General features: G+C 46.5%; 2 protein-coding genes across 2 annotated transcripts in view; one reads left to right on the top strand and one right to left on the bottom strand.

The window, feature by feature from the left end:
• The window catches only part of LOC115144089 (neurotrypsin-like), a 47,590-nt gene that overhangs the window by 26,735 nt on the left and 7,798 nt on the right, over nt 1-13,057 (top strand). The window contains exon 3 of the mRNA XM_029684796.2: nt 7,665-7,907. Within this exon, the coding sequence (XP_029540656.1) occupies nt 7,665-7,907 (243 nt within the window). The remainder of the gene's footprint in view (nt 1-7,664; nt 7,908-13,057) is intronic.
• LOC115144091 (E3 ubiquitin-protein ligase TRIM21-like) lies at nt 3,120-5,311 on the bottom strand. The gene is made up of 2 exons (XM_029684798.2): nt 5,179-5,311; nt 3,120-4,987 (listed from the first exon to the last, which is right to left on the bottom strand). Exon 2 carries the CDS (start codon nt 4,983-4,985, stop codon nt 3,345-3,347), a length of 1,641 nt encoding a protein of 546 aa, XP_029540658.1. The 5' UTR covers nt 4,986-4,987; nt 5,179-5,311; the 3' UTR covers nt 3,120-3,344.

Raw genomic sequence — 13,057 nt, 5'->3', positions numbered from 1 at the left:
TATCGGCTGTGATATTCCCCAGAGGTGATAGGTCAGTTTTATACAAGCCTCTACTATCGGCTGTGATATTCCCCAGAGGTGATAGGTCAGTTTTATACAAGCCTCTACTATCGGCTGTGATATTCCCCAGAGGTGATAGGTCAGTTTTATACAAGCCTCTACTATCGGCTGTGATATTCCCCAGAGGTGATAGGTCAGTTTTATACAAGCCTCCACTATCGGCTGGGATATTCCCCAGAGGTGATAGGTCAGTTTTATACAAGCCTCCACTATCGGCTGGGATATTACCCAGAGGTGATAGGTCAGTTTTATACAAGCCTCCACTATCGGCTGTGATATTCCCCAGAGGTGATAGGTCAGTTTTATACAAGCCTCCACTATCGGCTGTGATATTCCCCAGAGGTGATAGGTCAGTTTTATACAAGCCTCCACTATCGGCTGTGATATTCCCCAGAGGTGATAGGTCAGTTTTATACAAGCCTCCACTATCGGCTGTGATATTCCCCAGAGGTGATAGGTCAGTTTTATACAAGCCTCCACTATCGGCTGTGATATTCCCCAGAGGTGATAGGTCAATTTTATACAAGACTCCACTATCGGCTGTGATATTCCCAGAGGTGATAGGTCAGTTTTATACAAGCCTCTACTATCGGCTGTGATATTCCCCAGAGGTGATAGGTCAGTTTTATACAAGCCTCTACTATCGGCTGTGATATTCCCCAGAGGTGATAGGTCAGTTTTATACATATTCCCAGAGGTGATAGGTCCAAGCCTACTATCGGCTGTGATATTCCCCAGAGGTGATAGGTCAGTTTTATACAAGCCTCTACTATCGGCTGTGATATTCCCCAGAGGTGATAGGTCAGTTTTATACAAGCCTCTACTATCGACTGTGATATTCCCCAGAGGTGATAGGTCAGTTTTATACAAGCCTCTACTATCGGCTGTGATATTCCCCAGAGTTGATAGGTCAGTTTTATACAAGCCTCCACTATCGGCTGGGATATTCCCCAGAGGTGATAGGTCAGTTTTATACAAGCCTCCACTATCGGCTGTGATATTCCCCAGAGGTGATAGGTCCGTTTATACAAGCCTCCACTATCGGCTGTGATATTCCCCAGAGGTGATAGGTCAGTTTTATACAAGCCTCCACTATCGGCTGTGATATTCCCCAGAGGTGATAGGTCAGTTTTATACAAGCCTCCACTATCGGCTGTGATATTCCCCAGAGGTGATAGGTCAATTTTATACAAGACTCCACTATCGGCTGTGATATTCCCCAGAGGTGATAGGTCAGTTTTATACAAGCCTCTACTATCGGCTGTGATATTCCCCAGAGGTGATAGGTCAGTTTTATACAAGCCTCTACTATCGGCTGTGATATTCCCCAGAGGTGATAGGTCCGTTTTATACAAGCCTCTACTATCGGCTGTGATATTCCCCAGAGGTGATAGGTCAGTTTTATACAAGCCTCTACTATCGGCTGTGATATTCCCCAGAGGTGATAGGTCAGTTTTATACAAGCCTCTACTATCGGCTGTGATATTCCCCAGAGGTGATAGGTCAGTTTTATACAAGCCTCTACTATCGACTGTGATATTCCCCAGAGGTGATAGGTCAGTTTTATACAAGCCTCTACTATCGGCTGTGATATTCCCCAGAGTTGATAGGTCAGTTTTATACAAGCCTCCACTATCGGCTGGGATATTCCCCAGAGGTGATAGGTCAGTTTTATACAAGCCTCCACTATCGGCTGTGATATTCCCCAGAGGTGATAGGTCCGTTTTATACAAGCCTCCACTATCGGCTGTGATATTCCCCAGAGGTGATAGGTCAGTTTTATACAAGCCTCCACTATCGGCTGTGATATTCCCCAGAGGTGATAGGTTAGTTTTATACAAGCCTCTACTATCGGCTGTGATATTCCCCAGAGGTGATAGGTCAGTTTTATGTAAGCCTCTACTATCGGCTGTGATATTCCCCAGAGGTGATAGGTCAGTTTTATACAAGCCTCTACTATCGGCTGTGATATTCCCCAGAGGTGATAGGTCCGTTTTATACAAGCCTCTACTATCGGCTGTGATATTCCCCAGAGGTGATAGGTCCGTTTTATACAAGCCTCTACTATCGGCTGTGATATTCCCCAGAGGTGATAGGTCCGTTTTATACAAGCCTCTACTATCGGCTGTGATATTCCCCAGAGGTGATAGGTCCGTTTTATACAAGCCTCTACTATCGGCTGTGATATTCCCCAGAGGTGATAGGTCAGTTTTATACAAGCCTCTACTATCGGCTGTGATATTCCCCAGAGTTGATAGGTCAGTTTTATACAAGCCTCCACTATCGGCTGGGATATTCCCCAGAGTTGATAGGTCAGTTTTATACAAGCCTCCACTATCGGCTGTGATATTCCCCAGAGGTGATAGGTCAGTTTTATACAAGCCTCTACTATCGGCTGTGATATTCCCCCGTTTATACAAGCCTCTATTATCGCCTGTGATATTCCCCCCAGAGGTGATAGGTCCGTTTTATACAAGCCTCTACTATCGGCTGTGATATTCCCCAGAGGTGATAGGTCCGTTTTATACAAGCCTCTACTATCGGCTGTGATATTCCCCAGAGGTGATAGGTCAGTTTTATACAAGCCTCTACTATCGGCTGTGATATTCCCCAGAGTTGATAGGTCAGTTTTATACAAGCCTCCACTATCGGCTGGGATATTCCCCAGAGTTGATAGGTCAGTTTTATACAAGCCTCCACTATCGGCTGTGATATTCCCCAGAGGTGATAGGTCAGTTTTATACAAGACTCTACTATCGGCTGTGATATTCCCCAGAGGTGATAGGTCAGTTTTATACAAGCCTCTACTATCGGCTGTGATATTCCCAGAGGTGATAGGTCAGTTTTATACAAGCCTCTACTATCGGCTGTGATATTCCCCAGAGGTGATAGGTCAGTTTTATACAAGCCTCTACTATCGGCTGTGATATTCCCCAGAGGTGATAGGTCAGTTTTATACAAGCCTCTACTATCGGCTGTGATATTCCCCAGAGGTGATAGGTCAGTTTTATACAAGCCTCTACTATCGGCTGTGATATTCCCCAGAGATGATTGGTCAGTTTTGGCATTTATTGGATTTATTGAGTCTTTTAAGGGTGTCTGGCAGTAAGATACAAAAAACGATTCAGTACACCCAATATTCCAATACAGTACACCCCCATTATCTTACACAGCACATACATAACCAACACTATAATACATTAGATTATTTACTCATCATTGCATGATAAAATTATATCAACAAACTAATTGCACATAAAATGTGCTATATTACAACATTTTATTCAGTCTGTGTGATTGACAGGACAGATGACCAATGGGGCTGAGTTTGGACCCTCAGAATTATCACAAGGGTTGAAATACGGATAGAGTTTCTCAGTGAAGGTGTTGCCAGTGAAAGAGTAGATATGAGACCTGGTCTCCACATTGTAGAAGGAGATCTGACCCTCCTCATAATCCACAAACACCCCCACCTTCTGGAGCTTCTCTCTCAGGGAAATGGGGACACGAGTATAGTTGCAGGCCTGGTACTTTTTTTTACCTCTCATATACACAGTCCACCGTCCACCTTCAGGGCTCTCAGTTGTAGGTTCTTTTCTCATGATGGACTCTTTGGCCACTCCAAAAATCCACTCAATCTTCCCCTTTACCTGCACCTCATAGTAGAATCCCCCTGAGGAGAAGCCCTCCTTTCCCAGGACAGAGTATAAACAATCAAACCTCTTTGGGTTGTCAGTGAGAAGCTGTGGCCCTTGTTCATATCTCACTTGTTTCCTGTCCTCAGACAGGATGAGACAGCGATGTGCTGTATCAGGGTCTAGAGTCACATCCACTGCACACCTCTGCATCCTCATCAGCTCGGCATCACACAACTTCTCCATCTCTTTGATAACTGTCTCCTCCAGCTGAGACAAAGTTCTCCTCATGATCCCTGCACACAGTGCACTGTGAACACTGATCTCAGACCAGTCCTTGGTGTTGGTGGAGGGGCTCAGGGATAGGAAGCTTTGGAGGAGGCGGAGGTGATCCTCAGTGTGTGAGAGCTGCTTCAGCTCAGTGCTTCTCCTCAGTAGCTCATTAATTTCCTGCTCCAGCTCTTTAATGAACCCTTCATCCCGCATCTCTGCTACTTTCTGCTTCTCCTCAACCACCTCAATGAGCTCAGCCTGGCTTCTCTCAATGGAGCGCACCAGATTAGAGAAGATCTGCACGCTGTCCACTATCTCTCTCTCTGCGTCTCTCTTCCTAAACTGTACTAAGTGTTTGATCTTCTGAACCTTCTGCAGTCGCTCCTGGATCATCTGCTGCACTTGTGCCTCCGTCTTCCCAAGTTGAGCCTTCCTCTCTTCACACTCTTCCTCTAGAATGACAATGTGGTGAGTCTTGTGGTCTGTCTCAGTACAGAACTGGCACACGCATGTCTGGTCAGTCCTACAGAACAGCTCCAGGAGTCTGCCGTGCTTCTTACACAACCTGTCTTCCAGATTCTCCACAGGGTCGATCAGCTTGTGTCTCTTCATGCCTGTAACTCTCTGATGAGGCTGCAGGTGAATTTCACAGAAAGAGGTCAGACACTCCAGGCAGGACTTCAGGGCCTTGAGCTTCGTCCCAGTGCAGACATCACAGGCCACTTCTCCAGACTCTGTAAGACTTTGGTTTGGGCTTCCGGGAGCTTCCACTTGAACTGACCTCCTGAACTGAGCAGCCATCTCAGAAATGAAGGTATTGACGAGAAGCTCAGGTCTCGTGAAGAACTTATACTTACACATTGGACACTGGCACAGGTCAGTGGTATCCCAGTATCTGCTGATACAGACCTTGCAGAAGTTGTGTCCACATGGAGTGGAAACGGGCTCAGTGAACACATCCAGACAAATAGAGCACTGGAACTGATCTTCAGACAGGAAACATCTAGGGGACGCCATTTCTGGAACACAACAGAACAAACACATCAAAAGACGTGCTAGAATGTGTCAGCATTTAGACAGTAAACTTTGTACTTGTCCTTTTTCTCACTCTCATAGTGACCTTGGTGTCTCCAGTTCAGTTCCCACTCTCACTCACAAGGTTTTGCTATCTTCCTATTAAGCATCTTCACCATCTCATCTCGCTACTCACCCGAGTGTTTGTTATTCCCTTTTATTTCTCTATGAAAGGTAGACTTGTCAGCTGCAGTGTTCTTTTTGGGAGTTGCTGGAGAAAGTTTGTTTCTGTGTGCAGATGCCAGCTCTATATTTAACTTTCACTTCAGCAAAGTGACATCATTTAACTCCACCCTGCTCTGCTCTTTGCAAATATTTTCCCTTAAAGGGACAGAGTTGATATTTTACCAGCCTGTCTAAAGTCTCTTCGGATGTTTTTCCTCACATAATTTTGTATTGTAATTTGTTGATTATTCGAATCAGCTGTGTAGTTCTAGGGCAAAAACCAAAATGTGCTCCCCTTGTGGTCCCGAGGACCGTGTTTGGGAAACCATGCTCTATCGTGTGTGGGACGTCATCTAATATAATCATTTAGCTGCTATAAATTCTTGATTGAAGCCTTGGGTAATGAACCTGTTTACGACACAATTGTCTGGAAAGCCTCAATGCTTCAGGAAGCTTCATTTCCCCATCACTATTTCATACCAGAACGCAGAGGAATGTGTCAAAATTGTGAAGTAGTTTACTTCAAAGCAGTGTGTCGATGCTTGTATCTGTCAGAGTCGTGTGTATAGGTGGCAGGGAAGTCAGGAGCAGGAGAATCAAACTTAGTGGAATGGAGTTGTTTAATGACTTTAAACAAAACATAACTCCCAAACTGTGAATAATATAAAACAAAGTGGGTACGAGGACCCGTCGCGCACCAATACAAACACGAAATCTGAACAACAAAGAATCTCCGACAAAGACATGAGGGGAAACAGAGGGTTAAATACATAACAGGTAATGAATGGGATTGAAACCAGGTGTGTAGGAAGACAAGACAAAACCAATGGAAAATGAAAAATGGATCAATGATGGCTAGAGAACCGGTGACGTCGACTGCCGAGCACCGCCCGAACAGGGAGAGGCATCGACTTCGGCAGAAGTCGTGACAGTATCACTTTATCAGAACCATGTGATCAATAACATCCAAAGCTTATTTTTGTCAAACAACTACCTGATTGGTTTGGTAGAAGACAAAAAGGCTACCCTGCGCAGGCGCTACGGTGTGTGGACGTCATCTATAATAATTTGGCTACAGTAATGTCCCCAAAAACACTATAGTAATTATTACAGTAAACCAAAACACTACAGTAAATATTATGGTATACTACAGTTTGTAAAAACACTACAGTAAATACTATAGTATATATTTATGTTTTTTACTACAGTATTTATGCTATAGTAAACTAGAGAAAACACTACAGTGAATACTATAGTATTCCGACCGTAGTATACACTACAATATTTTTTCATGTGGGTCCCTCTCCTTTTTTCTCTCTTCCTCTTCCAGATTGGAATGAGGTATGATGGGTAAGGGCTACAGCCTCTGGAAAGAGAGAGAGAGAGAGAGAGAGAGAGAGAGAGAGAGAGAGAGAGTGTGTGTGTGTCTGTGTGTGTGTGCGCGTGTGTGCGCGTGTGTGCGCGCGTGTGTGTGCGTGTGTGCGCGTGCATGGCATGATTAGATGATGTTCAAGGACAGCCAAGCTGTGTGTGAGAGATAACACTGGTCCAGGCTATTGCAGCTCCTCTCTCTGTCCTAGCTATTAATCACAGTGTGTGTGTGTGTGTGTGTGTGTGTGTGTGTGTGTGTGTGTGTGTGTGTGTGTGTGTGTGTGTGTGTGTGTGTGTGTGTGTTTGGGTACGTGCATGTATGTGTGTGTTTGTTTGGGTCTGGCAGAGTGTGAGTTGCTTAGTTACAATGGAGTCTGATCCTGCTACTCAATGGAATGTCTAATACATCTCTCTTTCTCTCTCTCTCTACTAATACTGCTCTAATTACTGCCTGGGAGATTCTTGTTGTTGTGTGGGTGGGGGGGTTGGGGTAGCATCATTTTCGTGTCAGCAGCAGTTTTATTTAGCCTTTGTTGTTTATGCCTCTTCCACTAATTCCCCCTCTACAGTACAGACTGTACCCTCCTTAAGGACCCTCTGCTGTGTGTCCTCCTTCATTTTGAGTAAGAATGGGAGTGGGAGGTGAAGGGATTTTAACATGGATCAGTTGAATAACCGTATTACAGAGGTCCCCTGCTGTGTCATCGGAAAGTGGATATTAATACGTCTTGTAACTGTCTGTACATGAATATAGGAGAAGCAAGGCGATTTTCCATTTTGAATCAGGACTCTCCATCTCCCTCTCTCTCTTCAGCTCCTCTTCTCTCCCTCTCTCTCCAGGTCCACTGCCCTGCTATGAAGGGTTTACAGCTCTACTGTAACATTGTCCCTTTTCTCCTCACCTTCCACAACTGTCTTTCTCTATCTCTCCTCCAAGCTCCTTGCTCCTGTTCCAAGGGTTTTTCAAAGCTGGGTTACTAACCTTATCCTCTCTCTCTCTCTCTCTCTCTCTCTCTCTCTCTCTCTTCCATTCTCGCTCTCTTTCTCTCTTTCTCTCTCTCTCTCTCTCTCTCTCTCTCTATTCAGCCCCTCTCTCCTGTTCGGAGGGTTTTACAGAGCTGGGTTACTATAACGGCTCTGTGTCTCAGACGGACTCTGGCGCTCTCTGCCTGCGGTGGACAGAGTTTCCAGACTACGTGCTGCAGTACCCTGGCCGAGGCCTTGGGGAGCACAGCTACTGCCGTAACCCTGACAGAGAGTCCAACCCCTGGTGCTTCTTCAGACAGACCTCTGGGGCCATCGGCTGGTCTTACTGCGACTGCCACCAGGGTAGGTCGACAGCACATATGTGAAATAGGCATATTAAATAAATGTGTGTATATACAGTACGAGTCAAAAGTTTGGACACACCTACTCATTCCAGGGTTTTTCTTTATTTTTACTATTTTACTATTGTCTACATTGTCAAAACTATGAAATTACACATTTGGAATCATGTAGTAACCAAAAAAGTGTTAAACAAATCCAAATATATTTTGTATTTGAGATTCTTCAAAGTAACCACCCTTTGCCTTGATGACAGCTTTGCACAGTTTTGATGTCTTCATTATTGTTCGTCAATGTAGAAAATAATAAGAATAAAGAAAAACCCTGGAATGAGTAGGTGTGTCCAAACTTATGTCTGGTACTGTATATATATATATCTATATATATATATATATATATATATACAAAACATTAAGAACACCTTCCTAATATTGAGGCACCCCCCCCCTTTTGCCCTCAGAACAGTCTCAATTCATCAGGGCATGGACTCTACAAGGTGTCAAAAGTGTTCCACAGGGATGCTGGCTCATATTGACACCAATGCTTCCCACACTTGGCTGGGTGTCCTTTGGGTGGTGGACCATTCTTAATACACACGGGAAACCGTTGAGCATGAAAAACTCAGCAGCGTTGCAGTTCTTGACACACTCAAACCTGTGTGCCTGGCACCTACTACGATACCCTGTTCAAAGGGATTTAAACCTTTTGTCTTGCCCATTCACCCTCTGAAAGGCACACATCCACAATCCATGTCTCAATTGTCGAACCTAAATTGTTTAACCTGTCTCCTCCCCTTCATCTACATGGATTGAAGTGGATTTAATGTGACATCAATAAGGGATGATAGCTTTCACCTGGATTCACCTGTGCAGTCTATGTCATGGAAAGAACAGGTGTTTTTGATGTTTTGTACACTCAGTGTATATATATATATATATATATATATATATATATATATATATTCTGCATTCGGAAAGTATTCAGACCCCTTCACTTGTTCCACGTTTTGTTACGTTAGAGCCTTATTCTAAAATTGAATCAAATACATTTTTCCTCATCATTTTACACACAATACCACATAATGACAAAACAAAAACAGGATTATGTCAAGGCATGGATCTGGGGTACCAAAACATTTCTGCAGCAATGAAGGTCCCCAAGAACACAGTGGCCTCCACCATTCTTAAATGGAAGAAGTTTGGAACCACCAAGACTCTTCTTAAAGCTGGCCGCCCGGCCAAACTGAGCAACCGGAGGAGAAGGTCTTGGTCAGGGAGATGTTTATATATCTGGCATTACTCATCTAAAATGTAGACACTGTATTCTATACTATTCTACGGTATCTTAGTCACTTAATGTTTACATATCTTGCATTACTCATCTCATATGTATATACTGTATTCTATACTATTCTATGTATCAAATCAAATTTTATTTGTCACATACACATGGTTAGCAGGTGTTAATGCCAGTGTTGCGAAATGCTTGTGCTTCTACTTCCGACAGTGCAGTAATAACCAACGAGTAATCTAACCTAACAATTTCACAACAACTACCTTATACACACAAGTGTAAAGGAATGAATAATATGTACATAAAGATATATGAATGAGTGATGGTACAGAACGGCATAGGCAAGATGCAGTAGATGGTATCGAGTACAGTATATACATATGAGATGAGTAATGTAGGGTATGTAAACATTATATGAAGTGGCATTGTTTAAAGTGGTTAGTGAATTTTAAAAAATCATACATTTTTACATTGTTAATGTGGCTGGAGTTGAGTCAGTATGTTGGCAGCAGCCACTCAATGTTAGTGGTGGCTGTTTAACAGTCTGATGGCCTTGAGATAGAAGCTGTTTTTCAGTCTCTCGGTCCCTGCTTTGATGCACCTGTACTGACCTCGCCTTCTGGATGATAGCGGGGTGAACAGGCAGTGGCTCAGGTGGTTGTTGTCCTTGATGATCTTTATGGCCTTCCTGTGACATCGGGTGGTGTAGGTATCTTAGTCCACTCTGAGATCCATCATCCATAAGTATATAGTCTTAATTCATTCCTACTTAGATTTGTGTGTATTGGGTATATGTTGTGTAATTTGTTAGATATTACTGCACTGTCGGAGCTAGAAGCACAAGCATTTCGCTACACCCGCAATAAGATCTGCTAGTCGCGTGTATGTGACCAATAAAATGTGATTTGATTTGAACCTGATGGTCACTCCATAGTTCCTCTGTGGAGATGGGAGAACCATCCAGAAGGACAACCATCTCTGCAGCACGCCACCAATCAGGCCTTTATGGTAGAGTGGCCAGATCTGTAACGGCGTTCTTCGTTTGTAGAAAGAGAGTCGGACCGAAATGCAGCGTGGTGGTTACTCATGACTTTAATGAACAAAGTGACACATGAAATAACTATACAAATACAAAAACAACAAACGGAACGTGAGACCTAATTACAGCCTATCTGGTGAAACTACACAGAGACAGGAACAATCACCCACGAAATACACAGTGAAACCCAGGCTAACTAAATACGGTTCCCCATCAGAGACAACAAGAATCACCTGACTCTGATTGAGAACCGCCTCAGGCAGCCAAGCCTATACTAGACACACCCCTAATCAACCACAATCCCAATGCCTACAAAAACCCCAATAAGACAATACAATAACCCCATGTCACACCCTGGCCTGAACAAATAATTAAAGAAAACACAAAATACTAAGACCAAGGCGTGACAGAACCCCCACCCTAAGGTGCGGACTCTCGGACGCACCTCAAAACCATAGGGAGGGTCCGGGTGGGCGTCTGTCCATGGTGGCGGTTCCGGCTCGGGACGTGGACCCCACTCCATTAAAGTCATAGTTCCTCCCCTTCGCGTCCTGGGATAATCCACCCTCGCTGCCGACCATGGCCTAATAGTCCTCACCCAGAACCCCACTGAACTGAGGAGCAGCTCGGGACTGAGGAACAGCTCGGGACTGAGGCAGCTCGGGACTGAGGGGCAGCTCGGGACTGAGGGGCAGCCCGGAACTGAGGGGAAGCCCAGTACTGAGAGAAAGCCCAGTACTGAGAGGAAGCCCAGTACTGAGAGGAAGCCCAGTACTGAGATGAAGCTCAGGTAGGTAGTAGGCTCCGGTAGATCCTGGCTGGCTGGCGGATCTGGAAGATTCAGGTTGACTAGCAGATCTGGAAGATTCTGGTTGACTAGCAGATCTGGAAGATTCTGGTTGACTGGCAGATCTGGAAGAGACTGGTTGACTGGCTGATCTGGAAGAATCTGGTTGACTGGCAGATCTAGAAGATCATGGCTGACTGGCGGATCTAGCTGCTCTATGCAGACTGACATCTCTGGCTGCTCCATGCAGACTGACAGTTCCTTGCAGACTGACAGCTCCTTGCAGACTGACAGCTCCTTGCAGACTGACAGCTCTGGCTGCTCCATGCAGGCTGACAGCTCCCTGCAGACTGACAGCTCCTTGCAGACTGACAGCTCCTTGCAGACTGCCAGCTCTTTGCAGACTGCCAGCTCTGGCTGCTCTTTGCAGACTGACAGCTCTGGCTGCTTCATGCAGACTGACAGCTCTGGCTGCTTCATGCAGACTGACAGCTCTGGCTGCTCCATGCAGGCTGACAGCTCTGATTGCTCCATGCAGGCTGGCAGCACCTTGCAGACTGGCAGCTCCTTGCAGACTAGCAGCTCCTTGCAGACTGGCAGCTCCTTGCAGACTGACAGCACAGGCTGCTCCGAACAGGCAGGAGGCTCCGGCAGCGCTGTAGAGTAGGAAGGCTCTGATAGCGCTGAACAGGCGGGAGACTCCGACAGCACAGGAGGGAAGGAAGGCTCTGATAGCGCTGAACAGACAGGAGACTCCAGCAGCGCTGTAGAGTAGGAAGGCTCTGATAGCGCTGATCAGACAGGAGACTCCGGTAGCGCAGGAGAGGAGAAAGGCTCCGACAGCGCTGGAGAGGCGGGAGACTCCAACAGCGCAGGAGAGGAGACAGGCTCTGGCTGCGCTGAACAGGCGGGAGACTCCGGCAGCGCAGGAGAGGAGACAGGCTCTGGCTGCGCTGAACAGGCGGGAGGCTCCGGCAGCGCTGTAGAGGAGGAAGGCTCTGGCTGCGCTAAATAGGCGGGAGACTCCAACAGCGCAGGAGAGGAGGAAAGCGCTGGCTGCGCTGAACAGGTGAGGCGCACTGAAGGCCTGGTGCGTGGTGCTGGCACTGGTGATACTGGAGCGAGGACACACACAGGAAGCCTGGTGCGGGGAGCTACTACCGGAGGACTGGTGTGTGGAGGTGGCTCTGGATAGACCGGACCGTGCAGGCGCACTGGAGCTCTTGAGCAGCGAGCCTGCCCATGCTTACCTGGCTCGATGCCCACTCTAGCCCGGCCAATACGAAAGGCTGGTATGAACCGCACCGGGCTATGCACCCGCACTGGAAACACCGTGCGCTCCATAGCATAACACGGTGTCTGCCCGGTCTCTCTAGCCCACCGGTAAGCACAGGGAGTTTGTGCAGGTCTCCTACCTGGCATAGCCATACTCCCTTTAAGCCCCCCCCAAAAAAAATTTTGGGGCTGCTTTTCGGGCTTCCATCCGCGTCGCCGTGCTGCCTCCTCATACCAGCGCCTCTCCGCTTTAGCCGCCTCTAGTTCTTCCTTGGGACGGCGATATTCACCAGGCTGAGCCCAGGGTCCTTTTCCGTCCAGTTCTTCCTCCCATGTCCAATTCTCCAAGTGGTGCAGCCTCTCCCACTGCAACTGCTCTTCACGATTAACAGGGAGAGTTGGCTCAGGTCTGACACCTGACTCAGCCACTCTCCCTCTGAGCCCTCCCCCAATAAATATTTGGGGGTGACTTTCGGGTTTCGCTCTGCGCCGCCGTGTCTTTCTTTTCGACTCCATTCGTCTATAGCCCTCTTCGCACTGCTCCAGCGAATCCCAGGCGGGCTCCGGCAATCTCTCTGGGTCGGCCGCCCACCTGTCTATTTCTTCCCACGTCGTATACTCCATGCCTCTGCTGTCCATAACGTCCTCCCTTCGCTGCTGCCTGTTAACACGCTGCTCGGTCTGAGTGTGGTGGGTGATTCTGTAACGGCGTTCTTCGTTTGTAGAAAGAGAGTCAGACCGAAATGCAGCGTGGTGGTT

Source organism: Oncorhynchus nerka, linkage group LG16 (genome assembly GCF_034236695.1).
Source record: "Oncorhynchus nerka isolate Pitt River linkage group LG16, Oner_Uvic_2.0, whole genome shotgun sequence".
NCBI classification, from domain to species: Eukaryota; Metazoa; Chordata; class Actinopteri; order Salmoniformes; family Salmonidae; genus Oncorhynchus; species Oncorhynchus nerka.
This window is presented reverse-complemented; position numbering and strand designations above follow the sequence as displayed.